We start from the raw sequence: 22,423 nt of genomic DNA, 5'->3' as shown, positions 1-22,423 counted from the left end.
TAATAACATATACAATACTTTTTATTAAAAAATAGCTATATATTCTAAAATAAAAAATATTTAATTGGGAGAGCGGTTTCATTTTCCATTTTTGCAAATCCTTTGAATGTCCAGCTTAATAGAAAGCAGCTGAACTCCGTTGTAATACATAATTTTAGTTGAAGCATATGAAAAATAATTGACTTCACACAGATATATAATAGGAGACAGAAGAAAAGAGAAAAATCCATGCCTTTTCATCTATTATAGATAATCTTTTATTATACCACACCAAAACTAAAGTGGTAGTTTCTTAAATGTTTGTTGTGATGTGAAACCTGAAACAATATCAGTAAATTTATTGTACTTTGTCCTATTAAAATTCATAGGTCATGTTCATCTCCTAGTTTTGGTCAGTGTATCATGGTGACATAAGCTGTCACCATTAGTGGAAGCTAGATGCAGAGTATAAGGGAAATTCTCTGAACAACTTCTATAGGTCTAAGGTTACTTCAAAATTAAAAATTAAAATTTTTTAAGCAAAAGAAAATTAAAATCTATTGGTTTATGTTGCACTTTGACAGGATTTTTCACTCATGCGTGATTTAGCAACTTTTTTGTTCATTTGGAAAACACTGATCCACTGAGTCAAGCAAATCTTCCATATGTGGACCTGTTTTATTTTACAATATCATAAAATCATGTCTGTTAATATCACTTCAAACCTCAAAGAAAAGCCTCTACATATTGGAAATCTAATAAGCCCATTGTGGCTGATATAAGTTTTCCAAAAATTCTAATTTTTGCTTGAAAGCTGGAATTTTATCACTGCCTTAAATTTTATCAGTTGTTTTCTTTGAAGTGACAGAGTCACCTTATTAATTTTCAAATATCCAAGTTTGAAAAAAGACATAGTTTGTCATTCTTCTTTCAAATAAAAATAGCATTCCATGAAAAAAGAGGCTAGTTCAGCACATAACTCAAAAAATCACATACTGCTTTTCCTCAGGACAGCCATCATACTTCAGTATGCAGCAGAAATGGTTTATGCAGCCTTCCAGTTTGTCACACAATAAAACAATAAGGTTTACTGTTTCATCAAGGAGTGAAACCACCATCAATTTTACTGTGAGTATATGATGATGAAAAAATACAACCATTTCACTCCTACAAGACTGGAAAGAATAAAAATGTCTGATGAAAAAGTCTGCTTGTTGGAAAAGATATGGAACAACAATAATTCTTATAAATTGCTGATGGTAGAAGGTACTGATACAATCACTTTGATGATATTCAGCAAATATTTAGTAATGTTAAACATGCTACACATTATTACAAAGCACTTCCAAGTAACATGTGCCCAGAAAAACCTGAATAAGAAGGTTCATGGAAACATTGTCCAAAATATTAAAAATCAGAAACAACATAAATGACCAGTAAAGAAAAACAGATAAATACATTTCGGTATGTTTTTATAATGCAGTACTCCATAGCAAGAAAAATAAATAGGTTTGAACACCACAGACATATCTCTTAAAAAAATGCAGAACCAATAAATTAAATTCAGACTGCATATAATATAATGTCATTCATATAATGATTAAGCAACATACTGCTTACAAAATATATATTAAAGTACAGAAAAGATATAAGGATGATACATTTTGTATTTATAATAGACTTGCATATGGGGAGAGTGATGAGGAGTGAAATTTTAGAAAGATATTAAAGTGTGACATATATTTTAACAAAAACGAAGAAGGTAGGACTTCCCTAGTGGTCCTGTAGCTAAGACTCTGCACTCCCAGAGTAGAAGGTTGGGTTTGACCCCTGTTCAAGGAACTAAATTTATGTCACATGCTGCAGCTAAGACCCGGCACAGCCAAATAAAGAATTTTTTTTTAAACAAAGAAGGCACCATGTTAACCATTAGTAATATGGGTCCATAAGTACATATTACACTACTTACTATTTTTGTCTATATGTTTAAATATTTTACAGTGAGAATTTTTAAGGCTTTCCTTTTTTAAAAAAGATGAAATATGAATAAACTAAGTTCTCAATCTAAGACATTAATAAAAGAAAATAAAAAGAAAAGAATTACCAAAGAAAAAACTAATATTAGTGAATATACAGCATATATATTATAAATACAACCAAACATTTGTTCTTTCAAAAATGTAATATGCTAGGAAACCACCCAGCATGCTTAAATTAAGTTAAAACATATATATATAAATATATATATTATACATATATTATATATGTGTATATATAATATATATATGGAATTAGGAATTAAAAAAGAGAGTGTAAAACAAGAACGGATTAAAAGAGAGTCTCAAGGACTTCCCTGGTGGTACAGTGAGTGAGAATTCGCCTGCCAGCGCGGGGGACAGGGGTTTGATCCCTGACCCAGAAGATTCCACATGCCACGGAGCAATTAAGCCCCTGTACCATGGAGCCTCCACACCCTGGAGCCTGTGCTCTGAAACAAGAGAAACCACCACATTGAGAGCCTGCCAACCACAACAAGGAGGAGCCCCACTCTCTGCAACTAGAGAAAGCTGGCGTGCAGCAACAAAGACCCAGTACAGCTCAAACCAAATAAATAAATAAAAGAGAATATCATATACTATTCTGTATTAACAAATTTGAAAATATAGATATAGGCATAAATCGTCATAATCTTAAATTAGACAATGGTTTCTTAGATACGACAGCAAAAGCATAGCAACAAAAGATATATATACGATTTGGACTTCATCAAAATTTGATACTTAAAACTTTTGTGTTTCAAAGGATGCCATCAAGAAAGTAAAAAGGCAGCTCAAAGAGTGGGAGTAAATATTTGCAGATCATATATCTGATAAAGAACTTGTGTCTGGAGTACATAAAAATTCTTACAACTCAATAATAAAAGGACAATTCAGTCAAAAAATGGGCAAAGGATCTAGACATTTCTCTAAAGAAGATATACAGTTGTCCAACATGCACAAGAAAAGATGCTCAACATCTTTACTCATCAGGAAAATACAAATCAAAACCACAATGACATAACACTTCACACCTCCCAGGATGGATTTAACCAAAAACATAAATGATAATGAGTATTGGTGAGGGTGTGGAGAAACTGGAACTCTTATCCACTGCTTGTGGAAAATTAAAACGGTGCAACTGTTTTGGAAAACAATCTACCAGTTCCCCAAGTTATTAAACATAAAGTTATCAAAAGATCTGGCAACCCCACTCATAGATACACACCCAAGAGAAATAAAAACATACCTCCACACGAAAACTGGCACGTGAGTGTTTACAGAAGCATTATTCATAATAGTCAAAAGTGAAAACCCAAATATCCTTTAAGAGATGAATGGATAAACAAAATGTGATACATTCATATAATGGAATCTTATATAACGGAATCTTTATTCAGCCATAAAAAGAATGACATACGGATATACGCTACATTGTGGATGGACCTTGAAAACATTATGCTAAGTGCAAGCAGCCAGTTACAAAAGTCCACATATTATATCATTCCATCCATATGAAAGTCCAGAATAGGGAAATCCAGAGACCTAAATAAGACTGCAGGCTAAGTCGCTTCAGTCGTGTCCGACTCTTTGCAGCCCTATAGATTGTAGCCCGCCAGGCTCCTCTGTCCATGGGCTTCTCCAGGCAAGAATACTGGAGTGGGTTGCCATGCCCTCCTCCAGGGGATCTTCCCAACCCAGGGATCGGACCTGTGTGTCTTATGTCTCCTGCTCCGGCAGCCAAGTTCTTTACCGCTAGCACCACCTGGGAAGCCCGCCAGGCTCCCCTGTCCATGGGATTCTCCAGGCAAGAATACTGGAGTGGGTTGCCATTTCCTTCTCCAGGGGATCTTCCCAACCCAGGGATCGAACCCAGGTCTCCTGCATTGCAGGCAGACGCTTTATCCTCTGAGCCACTAGGGAAGCCCATTCTAAAGAAGATTAGTGGTTACTAAAGGCTGGAGCGGGGAGAGAGGGGCCTGGAGGGTACTAGTTAAAGTCTATGGGTTTTCTTGAGGGATGAAAATATTCTAAAATTGACTGTGGTGAGGGCTGCACATCTCTGTGAATACACTAAAAACCACTTAGTTGTACACATTAAATGGGAAACTTGTGTACACTTTAAACAGGCGACTTGTATGGTTTACGAGTTATGTCTCAGTAAAGCTGTTCTGGACAACAACAACAAGAAAAAACTCTCCTGGTAATTATTTGATAAGGTAATTTTAAAAATTAGTTAAGGTACAGAAGTCTAAACAAGATATGGACAAACTTAACCTAACCGACATCTGTAAAACAGTCCACACTATATTGGAACACTTTCTTCCAAGAGTGAGTGCTCTTTCACAGAGCACTCACCTGGATAGACTACATTCTCCGCCATTATAAAAGAAACAACAAGTTTTAAACGTTTGAAATCATTTATGGAATGTATAGGGAACCCAACCATGGTGGCCAGATAATAAGCATATCCATGCGATGATAAGATAAAAATAAATGCTCCCTGAGACCCCAAATCATGTCATTTTGAAAGGACAGGTGGGAAACAGGTGCGGAAATGCACCTGAAGAATTTAAACCCCAAAGCTAAATGCAAAATCTGGTTTCAAATGAGAGAATCCTAGGAAGCTTTGCTAATTTTTAATGTGAGAAAACCTGGAAAGCAGTGATGCTACTAGCCACTCCGAGAGATAACAGAGGGGCCGGCAGCTGCCTGCAACCTGCTACTTCAGCATGACTCCACTAAGGAGAGTTGAGACCTGGCGTCAGGTTACAGGGAGTCACGAGATAACCAGGTGGTGGCCTTTCTCAGAAACTGCCCCTGCTGACCTCCAGGCAGAGGAGGAAGCAGTGAGGTGGATAGGGAAGAAGGGAGGTGGCAGGCATGAACACCTCTCAAGCGAGGGGAGAAAACACAACCCGAGCAGCTCAGCCTGGCATGCCCAGCTGGGGTCCTGCAACAGGCAGGAGAGGCCAGAGTTGAGCAAAACTCCATCTGTTTAATCAGTCCCTGGGCTGCAGGAAACAAACTTACAGTCACCAGGGAGGAAAGAGGGGGTGGGGTAAACTGGGAGACTGGAATTGACATACACACATTACTACATATAAAATGGATAACTAATAAGGATCTATCGTATAGCACAGGGACCTCTACTCAACACTCTGTAATGCCCTATCTGGGAAAAGAATCTTACAAAAAAGTGGATACATGTGTATGCGTAACTGATTCACTTTGTGGTACACCTGAAATTAACACAGCACTGTAAATCATCTACACTCCAAAAAAAAATTTTTTTTAACTAGAGAAAAAAATATACAGCCCATGGACGCTTGGCAGCATCCAGGAAAATGGTGAGGGGTAGGCAGGCAGGATAATCCCATCCCCATGGGCCAAGCTCTTTGGGTACTTGCAGAAGCTCTCTGCCTCTTTATATGTCCCTCTTTAGCCTTGTAGGAGGATCCCCATCAACATTACTACTATCAAACTTCTTAACTTTTGCCAGTATTATTGTTTTAATTGGCAATGACATACTTTACTAGTGAGGCTGAAGACCTTTCCACATGGTCATTGTGGATTTGAAATTGCACTCTTGTGAATGGCTTGTTCATATCTTTCCTCCATTTTTCTACTATTTTTCTTTTGCTGATTGGGGAAGTTTCTTTCATCTCTGGATACAAGTCTTTTGCCTGTTACAAATGTTGCAAATATTTTCCTCTCATTTATCTCACCTGTTTTGTTTTCTTTTTAAACTCAGTTTGGTACCTTTTATTAAGATTTTTTTAAATTTAGTCATATTTATCTTTATTTTCCTTATTTTTCTTGCTGTGTCTTATTCTAAGAAAGCCTTCACTCTCCCCAATATGCTCTCATTTTTCCTTTGATTACTTCTAGAATTTTGTTTTGCTTTTTCTGCATTGGTCTTTAGTCACCTGGAATATGTCATTTCACCATAAGAGTAGCTGTGAGAAGGAGGAAGATGCTGTGCACTGAAGTGTGGGGACCTGGAGCCCCAACAAGCCTGGACCTGGATTCTAACTCTACCTCAACTCAAACGGAGATAATAACCTATTTTGTTAATTTGATGACACACATCTTAAAGTTTCTGAAATCAGGATGTGTCTTAGAAACAATGGTGTATCATGGTTTCACTTACAGCTTTCTTAGTAGTATATAAAAATAGTGTCTTTCAAGCTCCGGCATCTTAGATTTCATGAATCTAAGGTGGGTATGCTGATTTTCTTCAACTCCCTTTTTAGATTTCTCTGTTAGGTTCAACTTCGAAGGCAATGAGTTTGTAGGAACATTGGGGAATTAGGGGCTTGGAAGCCCTGGATTTGGGGGCTGTAACTCTTCAATTGCCCATCTTAGATTTCATGAAACACAAAGGACCCAATCTCAGGTCCCTAAGGGGGTGAGATAAATAGGCACTTCATGGGCCCAGGACAGGTGAGACGTTCCATCTGGGTGAGTTCACCTTCATTCCAGAGAAAGCAGCTGCTCTGAGGCCTCATTCTTCCTGCAATCGTGGCCCTTCCTCCTCAGCCTCCAGAACCTGAGCCTCCATTCCAGAAACCCCTTCAGGACCCCTTCTCTAAAACCTTCAATGGGACAAGGTCATACCTTCAGTTGTCTGCCAGATCCAGGACGCTCAGAGCTGACAGTTGAGGGCTCTGTCTAAGGCTGATCTCTGTCCACATTCAACAAGACTGCACCCTCACCCATGGGGACACCCACACGTGCTGGGCACCAGAAGTGATTAAGGCAGCGCCCCCACATCTTCCCACAGCAGCTTCTGCCTGGCTCCTCCCACTCCCCACCTGGCGAGTCTGTGGGTTTGCAGCTTCTGCAAATGCTGGAGACAGGGAGCCGAGGGCTCTGGCAGAGCTGCCTCAGTCAGAACCCTGGACTGGGCTCAGGGAAGGCCAGGAGGACAGGGAGAGAGCCAGGGGGCTCCAGAGGCCCCCGGCCAGGGCCAGCATGAGAGCTTTGCGCACTTCAGCCCCACCGCCACCCAGAAAGCCCCTGCATCACCCCAGATGAAGGGAAGCAGAATGACACCCCCAAAGAGTTACAGTCTCCAAATCCAGGGCTTCCCTGCCCTTGATTTCCCAGCATTCCTACATACTCACTGTCCTCTAAGTGGAGCTACTGGAAAACTTTTGGAACTAATAGAGAAATTTTAAAAGGGAGTTTAAGAAAATCAGCATGCCCACTGCAATATGACAGCAAGAACAGGGATGGGGCAGGAGACAGCTTCAAACATGGATTTCCCTTGATGTTTAATAACTTCTGTGTGACGTGCTGAGAATCCAAACAGTGAGTGGTGTGCTACTGGGTTGGCCAAATCATTTGTACAAGGGGTCAGAGAGGGGATAAAATATTTATCACTTTCCCCTCAGAGGAAAAAATGTGGAGAACTGGCAGTACAAAGTGGAGTTAGTGTCCAAGTAATTATTGTTGTTATGACTTGATTATAAAACCACTATTGGCATAAAAAAATGAGTCTTGAAAGACAACTAAGCAAAATCAATCTAAAATTCTTGATTATACCAACAAAACCATGGAGAGGGATATTAAAATATCCTTGTTTCTCATCTTCAATCTATAACATTTCATTCCTGATAAAGATAAAATGGGCTCAAATATATATTTTTAAAGCTTTAAATGAATATATGCTATTTAATATACACTTTTCAATCGACCCCCTTTAAAAAAAGTGATAATATCAAAGGAGGGGGGAAAGAAAAGATACAAGGAAATGAACATTAGGCAGATACAAGAGAAAAAAGCAGAGTCAGTCAACCTAAAAATCGAAGTCAAAATCCTAATAAAAGAAATGAGAAGGAAGGACTTACCCAGCGTCCAGTGGTTAAGACTCCGCCTTCCAATGCAAGCGGTGTGGGTTTGACCCCCGGTTGGCGAGCTAAGATCCCACAAGGTGTGCGGTACAGAACAACCAACGGGGCTAGAAAACTTGAATACCTCTATGCAAAATTACAGCAACAACAACCGGTCACATCTTGCACCACACACAAAGATTAACTCAGATTAATCATAATTAACTCATTATGGATCATAGACCCAAAATGTAGAGCCTAAAAGGAATTTAAAAAATAAAATGGTGAATTGTATGGTAAAAAAAAAAAAGAAATGAGAAGGAAATGAGTTGTAAGTACGAGTGAAAAGGGCGGCTCAGGTGGTAAAGGATTCACAGGTAACGGAGGAGACTGGGCTTCAGTCCCTCGGCGGGGAAGATCCCTGGGTAAGGGGATGGCTACCCTCTCCAGCATTCTTGCCTGGAGAATTACAGGAACAGAGGAGCCTGATGGGTTACCGTCCACGGGGTCACAAAGAGTCAGACATGACTGAGTGACTAACACTTTCCATATATTACAGACTGCGGTTCAGCTTCTACAATATATATCACAAAACACAAGTACACTGAGACTGTTGGACTTTTACTGAAGATTTTCAACATCTAGGGAAGAGGTCACACTGCACAGCTCACAACGTGGGTGTGCTTGCTCAGTTGCTCAGTTATGTCCGACTCTGTGTGACCCCGCAGACTATAGTCCACCAGGCTCCTCTGTCCATGGGATTTCCTAGGCAAGAATCCTGGAATGGCGTGCCATTTCCTTCTCCAGGCGATCTTCCCAACCCAGGGATCAAGCCCATGCCTCCTGTGTGGCAGCCAGATTCTTTATCAGTGAGTCACCTGGGAATCCCACAGCTCACAGCCTTCTACTCAAAAGAGAAATCCTGTAATACCCGTCTCCTCAGTCAAGCCCCTCTGACACGCCAGGCACAGCAGGGCCCCAGCAGCCCCCGCCCGCAGCTGGCCCCGACCATGAGCCTCAGGTTTGCTTCACTCGCTAGGACGGGCACGACGCAGCCACAGCCATGCTGGCACGGCGCACGCAGGCTAATGGAGGAGACAGACCACACACAAGCAAACAGACGTGAGAGAAAAAGAAGACGATGACGACAAAGGCGGATTCATAGGGACAGAAAGCAGACTGGTGCTTGCCAGGGGCTGTGGGAGGGAAGGATGGGGGATGACCGAGTAATGGATACGGGCTTTCCTCTGGGGTGATGTACGTGATGCACAATATTCTAAATGTCACTGAACTGCACACTTTAAAATGGTTAAAACAGTAACCTTTATGTTGTGTATGCTGCTGCTGCTGCTAAGTCGCGTCAGTCATGTCCGATTCTGTGTGACCCCATAGATGGCAGTCAACCAGACTCCACCGTTCCTGGGATTCTCCAGGCAAGAACACTGGAGTGGGTTGCCATTTCCTTCTGCAATGCATGAAACTGAAAAGTGGAAGTGAAGTTGCTCAGTCGTGTCCGACTCCTAGCGACCCCATGGACTACAGCCCACTAGGTTCCTTCATCCATGGGATTTCCCAGGCAAGAGTACTGGAGTGGGGTGCCATTGCCTTCTCCGTTATGTTGTGTATATTTTACCACCAAAAAAAAAATAACGGTATTTTCAGATGAGGTAAAGTGCTTTAAGGGAAGTCAGACTGGATGTTCTAAGAAAGACAAGGGTGGGGCTCCTTGAGGGCAAGGAGACAGTGAAGAGCTCAACATTTAACTGAGAGATGAACGAAGAGGAGAACCCAGGCTCATGAGGATTTGGGAAAAGAGCATTCCATGCAGAGGGACACAAAAGGGGTAGAAACTGGGTTGGAGAATGAGTAGAGGCCCTCAAGAAGCATTTGTGTTCCTTTGAGTGCAGTAGAAGCCACTGGGGCAGGGAGATCACTGAGCTTAATGTGTTGAAAGGGCACTTTGGCTGCTCTGCAGAGAAAGGTCATAGGGCATGAGCCTGAGACAGGGTGACCACTGAGAAGACGGATGCTTTGGGAATGTCTGCAGGCTAGTACAGGTTCCCATGCCTGGAAAGGGGACACACTGAAGCTAGGAGGGTCTAGGCCCAGCAGGGGAGGTTGCCATGGTTACTGGAAGGTTCCCAGGAAACAGAGACAAGGTGGATGCCCAGGGAGAAAGACTGTGTCCCACAGGTTTCATTAGAGCATGGACCAGGCCCACCTGGGCACCAAGTCCAGGGTAGATGCGCAGTGGGAATGGCTGAGAGCTGAGACGGGATGCTGGATCGGGTGTCTCCTTCTAGCCCCAGGTCAGGGCTGCTTGTAAAAGTGGCATAGGATGGGAGGACAGAGAGAGGTGGGCCTGGGAGGTGGGAGTCGCCTCTTGACCCTTGGGGAATGGAAGCAGTACGGGCTGGACAGCCAGACTTACAGTCTCCCATAGGCTGGACTGAGGGGCAGGCACGAGGCTGGCTGTGTGGGCGAGAATAAAGCACTTCTGTGAAGCCGCAGATCTGGCTTGCAGTGTGGCCAGTGTCAGCCATGTGAAAGGAAAGAGCAGGGAGGAGAGTGGGGGAAGAGGTCTGGACCCCAGGAAGAGGATGTCCAGACAGATAAGGAGATGGTCACGGAGGAACCAATTTAACACTGACAGGAACTGCCAACTGTGGCCAGAACCAGCAAGACCAGGTGGAGAGGCTTCCTGTGTGATTGCAGCGGTAGGAACACGTGTCCCGAGTCCTGTGTCCCAGGTGACACACAGCTCCAGCCCCAAGAAAACCCAGAAGCGAACATGAGGTTGTGAAAGCTGCAAGAACCCACATCACATGTGAGCCTCTGCAGTCACCATCATGCTTGATGGCCGTGGCTTAAATCTAGAAGAATATAATGTCATAACATGCCTTCCCAGAGTCTCAACAAACAACACAAATTTCCATCAGACATCAAATTTTGCCAGAAACGTGAAAAACTAGTAAATATGATGGGAGATGGGAAAACATCGTAGGCTAAGGGTCTATATCTTCTACAACAGGGCAGAATACCAGAAGTGTCTCAGCAAAGTACAAAGCAAAACCAAAAAGATACACCTGCATGATCGGGGGGTGAGATGAGCCCAGCCATGACCATCCTCTTCCAGCCCAGCTCACTTCTGTGGACCCTCCCAGGACCAGAACAACTACCGAGTTTCTGTAAACCGGAATAATCCATATCACCAGTGTTTATCCCTACCCTCTGCAGGCGCAATGGGAAAGCAGAGACGTTCTCAGGGTCAGGATGCACCTTGCCCTGCCTGAGTCCTAGGGACAGTGAGGTCAGGCCTGCTAGGAGCTGAGCAGTGTCTTCAGAAGAGAGAGGGTGGGATGGAGTTCTCCAGGGACCAATGGGGCTTGGGGGATCAATGGGCAGGAGGAGGTACGAGGTCATTCCAGGCTGACGGGAACTAAGCTGTGCTCAGGAATCCCAAGAGTCTGGCACACACAGCAGGACGCAGCAGGTGCTTCCTTCAGGACAGACTGGAGGGAGGGAGGCACCAGCTGGGAAGGAAGTGTCTGTAAAAGGAAGGAAAAGATCCAGCTGATAGAGCCTGTGCCCACACACCCTGCCCTGAGCCACCCCATGGCTGCTTCTTTCCCAAGTCTCACTCCTGACACTCCAGTGGGTATGCCCTCTTGGATCTGATCTGTTTACCCATGGATTCAAGAGCTGAATCCACGTTCACCAAGATCAGAGCTTAGTGATGCTGGCTAAAGGTATGAATGAACAAATGAATATATGCACAGATCATCCATTGAATTGAAGCACTGAGTTCAGGAGTGAATGAATAGGAAAACATCAGTCACTGGACCAAGGTCAAAGTCGCAGGATATTCATCCCGACTCCATTCTTAGCAGCTAGGTGACTTTGGAGGACTGGGCTGTGGCTTCCTCATCTGAGACTGGGTCACAGGGCTATGGGGGCATTCAGTGAGGGCAAACACATGGTAAATACTAAAGGTCTCGGACAGGTGGGGTGGTTGTTGCAACCCTTTTTCAAGATTCCAGGACGAGAAGCAGACAATGTGCTCCCAGACCCAGACTAAGAAGCTCTTCAGCCTCTGGGGCTGAGCCTGCCCCCAGGGCTTCCCGGAGGTTTTCCCAGATAGCTCTGGGACTGCAGAAAAGAGCTGAGATCTGAGTGGGATCTTGACCTGGAATACACACACTCCTCCTTGTCTCCATTCTTTATAAATCAGAAAATTAACTATCTGGAAAAGAGTCTTCTGCACCAGAAACCAAATGAGCTTAATGTATAATTTATGCACAAAAATGTAGATGTCAACGTGTGACAAATCGTAGTAAAAATATTTTTGTAGTTAAAGTTTTAGGCATCTGTCTTCCTCCCAGAAGAGTCACAGTATCGATAACATGCGACCCCAGGGCTCTGGGCGGGTGGGGCAGGAAGGTGGCCTGTCTTTTTCACCAGCAGTGATGAAGCTGCCAGTGCATTCCCAGCCTTGGCACGAGCCACAGGCAGCCAATTCATAGCTTTGCCTCCTGGGGGTCCTACCATGTCTTGCTCAAAATGGGGATTTCATACCCTGTGACAACTCTGTGTCAGACCCAAGGGTGGAAGACTGAATGGAGAATGATCTCACTCCCGGAGCTCTGAGTCTCCTGGGAAAGCCAGGCAAGCAGAACACCAAAGACACTGACAGTGTGGCCAGTGCTAGGGCAGGGATGGGTCCAAGCAGTCACCAAGGAGCAAGGACTTCTCTGTGCCAGGAGCATCCCCGAGAGACTGCAAGAGGCAGGAGTCTGTCAGGAGGATAAAGGCAGGAGAACATTCCCCAAGAGAAGAATCGAGTGTGTAAAGAGAGAGGCCACAGCAAGATGGCCAGATGGGTGCAGGTGTGTGTGGCCTGCAGAACACGGCAGGGGCTAATGGTGAGCCTGGAGTGAAGAGAGGGAGCCAGGTCACCGAGGGGCCTGTATGTCTATCGAGAGGCAGAACCTTATCCTAGACTGAAAACTCACAAATTGATCGAGTCTACACCTCACTCTGGTCAACAGTATAGAGGCTGAGAGGAGGGCTGCTGTGGGCAGCCAATGAGAGCGAAGACGAACGGGTTTGTGAATGGTAAAGTGCAGCAGCCACGTGCAGTGGCCCTCCCCAGCAGGGTCTCGAGTACCGCACACCTCAGCAGCCTGCCTGCTTCAGATGAGCCCTCGCTCACAGGCTCCATAGCCGTGACTGGCACCTCACTGCATGGTAATACCTGAGATGTGGGATGAAGCCTTGCTTCTCATCTGCAGTTGCTACTACCTTTGGGGCTACTCACTGTTAATGCAGGTCCAGAGGCCCAGTGGGGCTCCAGCACAACCCAAGGCATCCTCTCACACAAGGACAGGGAGGAGGGCCACGGGGCACCGTGCTGGAGCCACTGAGCTGCACTTGCAAGGGAGCAAGGAACGGTGTGTCTCCATTGCAGCCTGCCCTCTGTCCATGCCGTCAGGGTCCCCAGGCAGTCCCCTGTGCAGCCTTGGAGCCCTGCATAAAAGATAGACTCCCAGGCTAATGGGATAGGATGCTCACAGAACAAGGGTTTCAAGCCCCTGACCCTCATCACATCAGTACACAGTTTAAAGAACGCAGCCTGATATTCTCAACTTTTCCGTCTCCCAGGAGGCCAGGGCTCAGGCCTTGGGTTACTCCCAGCCACCTACCTCGCTTGACCTTGGGGGGCCTGAGGCCCTCGACCTGGGCCAGGGCCTCCCAAGCCTCACGCTCCCTCCAGCGTCTCAGCTGCTCCTCGCGCATTTTGTAGAAGAGGATGTGCTTCTGCACATCACTGAGCTCAGCGAGGAGCTCGGGGTCGATGTACATGTCATGCAGGATCTGCTGAAGCATGGCGCCACCTGGGATGCACTCGCCAGCAGGACACCCCAGGCCACTCCTCACCCGGGGCTCCTCATGCCACAGCCACTCCCAGAGCCCCTTCTTCATGCAGCATTGTTACTCTGCCACAGCTCCCAGCTGACGACGAACTCATTTCCTCTGCTCGGGACAACAACAGGGATCAGGCAGCTGGAAGGAAAGAGGCAGCCAAGACCTGCAATGGCGATCCGGCACCTGGAACAGTCTAGTCCTTCTGTTGGGTCCCCAAGAGGCTGGGTCGTGGCCTCCCCTGGGCTCTCAGATGATGGAAGAGCCAAAGCCTCCAGCTCTGCAGGCAATGCCCAGGCCTGGCCCTGCCTGGCCCAGCAGGTGTCGAGTGATCTGTTAGTGGAAGGTAACGATGACACCAGCTGTATCAATGACACTGCCCCAGCCAACCAGGAACCGATCTTTCCTCCAAAGGTAAGAGGAGGAGGAGGAGGCAGGTTTGCCCATGAATTCCATGTCTTCTGAGTCAACATCAAACAGGCCAGAGGAGCCAGCCAGGAGCTTCTAGGTTGCGCAGTCTTTTGCTTTAGTTGCTCCATCATTGGCAGTCTACCTCTTTTCCAGGACGTTGGCCGACTGAGATAAAGCTTCTAACACTCTGCCTTGGAGGAAAAGAGATCTACCCTTCTTTCTGGCTTGCAGTTAAGGAAGAAAGCAAAATGGAATCAGTAGGGACACCCGTGGGGCTCGATCACAGGATTCAAGGACGTGAAGGAAGCAGATATCCTCTCCCTTTCTCCTGTAATGGGCTGGCTCAGTCTGGGGTCAATTGTGGTCGCTGCTGATCATTTTTTGTTGTTGTTGTTGCAAGTATCTGGACATGATCACAAACAATACAAGTGTGTTTTCTCCATCCTCGCCATGCCCTGATGTGAAGCATCCTGGACAGAGGGGGGATGTTGCTTTCTGCTTGGAGGGAACTCACCTGTCTTTGGCCATGAGGATGGGTAATGTTGCTCATGCTGAGATCAAAAGTTCACCCTAAAAGGCACTCAGAGCTACTCCCAGCTGCCCCTGTATTTAGACAAGGAAATGGGTTCAGAGAAGGTAAGATACTTGCCTCTGGCTACCCGCTCCACAGGCTGCCATCTGGGGACTTCATCTAATTTTCAAATTTGACATCCACCAGATACTATGACGGAGAAGGCAATGGCACCCCACTCCAGTACTCTTGCCTGGAAAATCCCATGGACGGAGGAGCCTGGTAGGCTGCAGTCCATGGGGTCTGGAAGAGTCGGACTCGACTGAGCGACTTCACTTTCACTTTTTACTTCTCTGCATCGGAGAAGGAAATGGCAACCCACTCCAGTGTTCTTGCCTGGAGAATCCCAGGGATGGGCGAGCCTGGTGGGCTGCCGTCTATGGGGTCGCAAAGAGTCAGACATGACTGAAGTGACTTAGCAGCAGCAGCAGCAGCAGCAGATACTATGAAGATTTTGATGGTTTGTAGCCTGAGCAGGAGAAAACAGAGTTTGACACTATGGCCTGGGAGGGATGGTAACCTTCACATCCTCTTCGCTCCCCAAGAGGACTAAAGGTGGGTCAGGCACCCCAGAGTGATGGCACCCAGGTGTGAGCGGGTGCTCTTTATGCCCAGGGCGTCACAAGAAGTATGAGGGCCAGGCTGCCCCTCCCCAGGTCTGGCTGGCCTGTCCCAGTGTGACCCAGACCATGGAGGCCCCACACAGAGGCTCCTGCCATGCAGCGCTGCAGTCCTGGAGGCCACCCACCCTCTTCTCTCTCCTCCCCACTCAGGGAGGGCAGAGAGTGGGCACAGCACAGGGCTGCTGGGACGGGCCGGTTGCCGTCGGCATGCGGTCTGGTCCTCCGGCCAGAGCGGTGATAGTGTCATCCTTGTGGTGGTGATATGTTTGAGAGCGGGTGGGTGGTAGCCAAATGGGAAGGACGACGCTAGCGCCCCGTTTTGTGCCCCAGCGGGCAAAGAGCTCCCTGGCAATCCCAGGTCAATGGGGCAGGAGGCCGAGCGTGGAACGCGGCCAGGGCGCGGGCTGGATCGGGTTTCCGGAAAGACGTGCTAGGGCCCGCGCGGGTGGGAGTTGCCTGGCCCCGCTCCGCGCTCCACCTCTGGCCTGGCTTCCGCCCGCCGGTCGCGGTCCCCGGGCGAAGGAGGCCACTAGACTCGGCCTGGAGCGCCCCCTGACGGCCAGTCGGAGTGGGCGCGCCTGCCCGTGGGAGAGCCAGACAGGAGAGCAAGCAGCTAGCGCCGGCCAAGCGCGCCGGGACGGCCCCGGGTCTGCGCGCCGGTGGACCCCTTCCCGCCGCTGGCGCGCTGCTCTAGTTCACCACGGCGGTCCAGAGCCCGGACGCTAAGGCGGCGGCAGCGCAGACCAAAGGAGCCCGTGGCAGTTCCCGCCGAGACAGCGCCCAGCGACTGGAAACGAACCAGGTGAGGAGTCCCAGGGGTATTTACACTTGGCCCTTTACCGCCTTCCAACTGGTTTTATTTTGTTTTCATTTTTCATCGGCTGATGTGATGTGTTTAACTTTGCATACTAACGCAGTTCCCTCTGGGGGCAGGGTGCACGTAGGCAATGTTCTTACGAAAGTAACTGGAAACCACCCGAATGTCCCTCAGTGGGGTGGGGAGTGGCCTAATGAGGAACACCGACTCTTGTCACAAAGAATGGAGTCTATATGTCTGCTTTGGCCGAGGAAAATGTCCAGGGCAGAAAAATGGAAAGGTGACACTCAGACTATTGTGCATGGTGCAATCCATGTTTAAAATTCTATGTTTGATTGTTTTCGTGTAAACAAAGGAAGAATATGAAAGAAGACGCACATGGTTCCTTGCCTTCTTGTTGGAAGGGGGTGGAAGCCCACTTTAGACCGTTCTGTATTGCTTTATACAGTGAGTAAGATATATAATAACTATGAGTGAAATAAATATATTTGAGAAGTGCTGGAATGTGCCCCAAGAAAACTGGCCTCTGGACACAGGACAGGACATGCACACTCTTGCCCACACTGGCACCCACCCTCAAAGAGGGACATGCTGACAAAGCTAGACCGTCCTAGCAGGAAGGCCAGAACCTTGGCAGGGATAATCCTTCCTGTCACCAGAGGTTCCTGAACTGCATAAGGGCTTGGAGACATTTCTCTGAGACAGAAGAGCAGGAGGTTGGGAGAAGTCAGCGGACTCTGGCCAAAGGCTATGAGGGGGGTGATGAGGACTGTAGCAGCATGGCCAGTGGGGACCAAGGGCCCAGAGTTTCCTATCAGGCATCTGCTTACATCTAAAACCATTTTAAAATGTAGATCACATCATTCCTCTACTTGAAACCCTGCAGTGGCTCCTGTTTCACTCGAAGTCCAAGGCTTACAGAATCTGCCTCCTCCCAGCTACACCCCTCCCAAAGTCCCTGTTACCCAGCACCCCCATTCTCAGCTTTCCGCAAATACACACTCCCTCCCTTATACTGGCTGTTCCCTCTGCCCAGGCCCCAGCTAGCTCCTTCACCCGCTTCAAGTCTTTGCTCAAACTTTCAGCTCGTCTATATTCCCGACCCTTCCTTGGTTGCGCGTACGCTCAGTCATGTCCGACTCTTTGTGACCCCGTGGACTGTAGCCTACCAGGCTCCTCTGTCCATGAGATTTCCCAGTTGACAATACTGGAGTGGATTGCCACTTCCTCCTCCAGGAGGTCTTCCCAACCCAAAGACTGAACCAGTGTCTACTGTATCTCCTCCACTGCAGGTGGAAACTTTACTGCTTAGCCACCGGGGAAGCCTCCCTTATTCTGCTCTATCTATTCCCATATCACTTACTCTGTTAAAGACTATTTTACAGTTGGTTTGGTGTTGTCTCTCTCTCCCTACTTGTAACAAGCATCACAAGGGCACTTGCTTTGCTGATCCCCAGTGCTGAGAGGTCTGTTGGGTGTGCAGCAGGTGCTGGATAAACACTGTAGCTACTAGAAATGAGAATGGATGATGGAACATTCATGTGGGAATTGACCAGAGGCTGTGTAAACGCTGCAGAACAGGGCTCTGGGGAGATGCTATTGGAGATTCATACCTGGAAGTCGTGGGCAGATGGGCTAAGTCTCTGGGGCATTAGGTGGACTGGCCACTTGCCCTGGCTTTCCCCCCAGGCCCTGACCACAGGGCTTCCTTAAAGGCAGAGTCAAGTCATGGTCAGAGAACCCCATCATCTTGACTTCAGGCAGCCCTGAGCACCACGTAAAGACAGACTGCAGGAGGACCTTCCCTACATTCTCCTCCCACCTCCCTGGCACGCAGTCACTTGGGGAAACTGGTCCCAAGAGCACATTTAGGATCTTATCTGGTCTCTGTTTTGTGATCCAAAGGCTCAGTGACAGTCTAGAGGAGTTTCTGCTTTGTTACCCCTTAAGCTCCCCTGAAAAATCATGGCCATAAAAATCAATAGTGTCCCTGTATGAGTGCAACAGCCACTTAGAAAATACAATATGAAAGACATCCAGTTCACAATAGGAACCAGATATGAAACACTGCGAATAAATTTAACAAACATTGTGTGGACCTATGTGAAAAAAAGTAAAAATCCTCGCTGAGAGCACACCGAGGATTCGAGTTGGTGTAGGGACAAACCGCGTTCACAGTTGAACAGCTGCAGTGGCGTAGCATGTTCAGTTCACCTCTGTATTCACCTCAAGATGGTTCTTGATGATCCCGGACACCTGGTATCCGTGACTTCGGGTGGCCTCTCTCACACATACCAGGGTCGTCTGTGTGATCAATAATGGCATGCACCAGAAGTGACCATCTGTCACTTCTGAGATTAGGTTATAAAAGATTTTTCTGCTTCCTCCTCGGGTTCTCTCCCTTCCTCTCTCTCTTTTCTTCTCTCTCTCAGCATTCACTCTGGGGAGACCGCATTACAAAACCTACATGTCAAGGAACTGAAGTCTCCTGCCAAGAGTTACGTGAGTGGCGGAGGATCTGGTCAGATAAGACTGCAGCCGCAGCCAACAGTTTCACTGCAACCTAACGAGAGATCCTGAGCTAGCATCCCCCAGCCACGCTGTTCCTAGTTTCCTGACCCTCAGACAGGGTGTGAGATGGATAAGTGCTATTTCAAGCTGCTGAACTTTGGGATAATGTGTCCTGCAGCGAAGCATAACTAATACAATCCCAAATAATTCATCTATTTCTACAGTTTCAAGCCAAACCTGAAATTTAACTGGTATGTGGGCAAGACACTTTGGTAAAGTGTTTCCCAAGTTAGCCAAATGAATGAACAGATGAGAACGGTCTAGAAAATACAGTGGAATGTTGAACTCTCTACTGCCAGTATTCAGACTTCTAAAACAAACATTTCAGTCCTGACACACACACACAAAAACAGATAGATTGAAATAAGAAAGCCCAGTTGTTGCTGTTTAATCACTAAGCTGCGTCTGACTCTTTTGCAACCCCATGAACTGCAGCCTGCCAGGTTCTTCTGTCCATGGGATTTTCCAGGCAGGAATACCAGACTGGGTTGCCATTTCCTTCTCCAGGGGGTCTTCCCAACCCAGGGATCAAACCAGTCTCCTGCATTGCAGGCGGATTCTTTACCACTGAGCCAGCAGGGAAACCTGAGACAGCCCATACTCAGATCCAAATACGTATATAATTAGAATGTGACCCAACTGACACCTAATAACAGGGTGAAGGAGAGGATGGCTATTTATTCAATAAACAGAGCTGGGACAATTAGCCAGATCCTTGCTTGGTACCTGTGATTGTACCAGGATAGCCCTCAAGGGTCATGACCTTAGGGCTTCTGTGACATGCAAAAGAATAACTACTGCGTAATTAGTCATAATCGTGGGAAACTTCAAAATAACAGGTGGATTCAATAAAAGGAGCTTAGATTAATAAATCATGGTGAGTCTATAGAATGAAATCCTATACAGACATTAGAACTGACGTTGAGCATATCTGTTGGCATAAAAGGGTAATCGTGATATATTACTAGGAAAATCATGTGTAGGGTGCTCCCAGCCTACTGTATCAGGATAAAGAGTATTTTAACCCCCAGTGCCTTCTAAAGAGAGTAGACAGGTCCTAATAAAAGGAAAGGCACAGAGTCTTGCCTAGTGCTCCCGTTGTTAAAAATTCACCTGCCCATGCAGGGGACATGGGTTTGATCCCTGGTCCAGAAACTGGGATCCCACATGCCGCAGGCAACTAAGCACATGAGCCACAACTAGTGAAGCGGACGTGCCTAGAGCCTATGCTCTGCAACAAGAGAAATAAGAAAGCAGTGAGAAACCCGGGGACCACAGCTAGAGAGCAGCTTCCGCTCTCCACAGCTAGAGGAAGTGCCCGCACAGCAGCGAAAATCCTGCACATACAAAAATAAATAAGTAAATCCTGAAAAAAAAAAAAAAAGGAGCGGCCCATGAACTTCTGGAAACCATGCTAGGTTTAGATATGCACATTTGGGAGGCCAAGCTGTGGTGAGCTGACTTGCTCCAGGACTGAAAACCAGGATCTCTGAGCCCACAGGAGGCAGGGGGAGAAGCAAAGCGACGGCCACACACCTGAGACGGCGGGCCACTCTGCCCCAGATCTTCATCAAAATGATTTAACTCATAAAACGCTTGTTGTGAGGTTTATTTAAAAAAGAAAAAAAAAAAGTGAACTTTAACTCTGCCAGGGCAGAGGAGGGACAAAAAGGAACCATTAAGGGACATAGTAGTGGAAGGCATGTGGGCGCGAGTGCCAGGTATTAGCAGAGTTCATGAGCAGAGCCTGGGGCTTTCCCCACCATGGAATTGCTGGGGTCGGAGTACACGGTGGAGTACAGGTTGAGAATACCAATGCTGATGTTAAATAAAAAGCACAGGCACACACATTTGTGATTATAGCTTCAGAGCCCAGGGTTGCAGCCAGCCAGACCTGACCTTCCAGTGGCGCAGAGCTTCTTGGGTAATCAGGTCTCTGCACAAGGCTTTGATCAGCGTTCAGTGGGTGCGGTAAGTTATGTCAGAGCCATGTGGCCAGGTTCACAGTAGGTGGCAAGGGGAGTTGTTTCCTGCTCCTTAATATGGGACTGAGTTCCTCACTAACTTGGTGAATCAACATACTAGGCGGGGGTGGTGGGTGTTGGGAGCTAATTCTATGTCCCCAGGTTCCTTCTGGTTTACAGGAAGTCCTAAATCCTACACAGGCGTGTTTCCTGAGCCTGGGACTGATACACGAAACAAGCAGAAATCAGCTGATTTTCTACTACAGTTTGAACTTGTGGCTGCCAGCACTCGGGGAGTCCAGGAATGCACCAGCATTCCAAGAGGTGGAGACACTGATGGAGAGAAAACACGGGGCAGTGTGAAGTCTGGTCATATCCCCACGGCCCCATGCCTCTCTGAGACTACCCCACCCTCCCTGTTATCAGAGTCCCCTTCCGCTTCACCTCCTCTCCGTTAAGGTCATTACGACCAGTTACTTGGCTGGTCCTGCAGTTGTCTTGCCAAGGATGCCACAGGGGTGGACTGGACATGACACCAAGGACCTGGGCCAGACCCTCTCTAAGGGCTGTTTCTGATGGCCCATTTACCACTGGAGGTCCCTCCTGGGATCTGCTCTCTCTTTGATGGCAGCCATCCCACCTCCTTGCTGCCCAGCCCCCCTTCCATCACCTCCCCCAGAAAGCCAGTGACACAGCAAAAAAAAGGTAGTTTCCAGAAATGATCCTTGGCTCACTGGATGCCGAGTCCTTTGGGCTGCACACCGCTCGTATAGCAGGGAGCTCTGGGTCCTCAGGTGGAGGGAATATTGAGCGGGCTGCCCCCTCTCCATCACAGACAACCTACGCTCATCTGCACTCCCGCTCCCTAAACCTCTCCAGGAGCCCTAGTCCTGCTAATTAGAAAACGCTTGACTCCATCCAAATCCCCCTGGAACCAGGCCACTCAGCACAAGTATAACAGATTGACTCAGTGTCAGTCCAGGACTGATTCTTATTAACTCAAAGGGCAGGAGGCGACTCTGAGGCCGCAGATGGCAAACAGGCTTGTGCTATGGGCAGTCGCCCACACAGCCCTCCCCAGGTCCCCTGACTAAAGACCGCATGTCGGCCAGGCCTGCCTGCTGCCTCTCTCAGCTGCAGAGTCACCTCCAAACCACAGGCCTGGCCCCACCAGGCCCCTAGCCTGTCCCGCCCAGTGGAGAGGAGCAGCACTGCCCCCACCCTATAAGTACCTGAGAACTCCAGGGAGCCCTGGGCTCCTATCTGGGCCCAGAAGAGCGAGCAGAGATCACTCCCAATACTTCCTGCATGCCCACCATGAGGCCACAGGCACTGTGATAAGGCCTTTCTTCTCCTAACTTCTTTAATTTTTAGAATAAGATTATGAGGCAGACAGTTTTATTATTCAAAGGTCAATTTTGTTGTCAAAGTTGACAGCTGCTAATGATCCAGGACCTAAACCTAAGTCTTAGTGAGCCCTAACAGGTTCTGCCCTTTCATCCTCCACCTCCACCCTCTGGGTTCTTGTTCTGAGCTGAACAGTCCTTCTGGGGCCATGCAGTGGTGTCTCACCTCCCCAGTGGTCACTCCTGCTGGGTATGGACAAAAATACATGTGCCTCCTGCTCCTTGCCACCATCTGCCCACAGACCACATCTGTCCCTGTGGGATCCCACATGCCATTCAGCTTGAA

At 47.4% G+C, this 22,423-nt stretch overlaps 1 protein-coding gene and 1 long non-coding RNA gene across 3 annotated transcripts in view; one reads left to right on the top strand and one right to left on the bottom strand.

Annotated features, from left to right (window-relative positions):
- The window catches only part of SH2D4B (SH2 domain containing 4B), an 80,424-nt gene extending 64,547 nt beyond the window's left edge, over nt 1-15,877 (bottom strand). The window contains exons 1-2 of one of the 2 annotated variants that reach the window (XM_069572241.1): nt 14,700-14,788; nt 13,555-14,588 (exon numbers count right to left, since the gene is read on the bottom strand). In XM_069572241.1, the coding sequence (XP_069428342.1) occupies nt 13,555-13,834 (280 nt within the window). In that variant the 5' untranslated portion in view covers nt 13,835-14,588; nt 14,700-14,788. Of the gene's footprint in view, nt 1-13,554 lie in introns of both variants that reach the window. The other variant, XM_069572242.1, reaches the window with a different exon arrangement.
- Nucleotides 15,625-20,360, top strand: LOC138430210 (uncharacterized). The gene is made up of 2 exons (XR_011253065.1): nt 15,625-16,181; nt 18,629-20,360. It is a non-coding gene; the product is annotated as an uncharacterized lncRNA (long non-coding RNA).
- Nucleotides 20,361-22,423: the final 2,063 nt, after the last annotated feature.

Source organism: Ovis canadensis, chromosome 25, assembly GCF_042477335.2.
Source record: "Ovis canadensis isolate MfBH-ARS-UI-01 breed Bighorn chromosome 25, ARS-UI_OviCan_v2, whole genome shotgun sequence".
Lineage (NCBI taxonomy): Eukaryota > Metazoa > Chordata > Mammalia > Artiodactyla > Bovidae > Ovis > Ovis canadensis.
The sequence above is the reverse complement of the archived record's forward strand: the minus strand, read 5'-3'. Positions and strand labels throughout refer to the sequence as shown.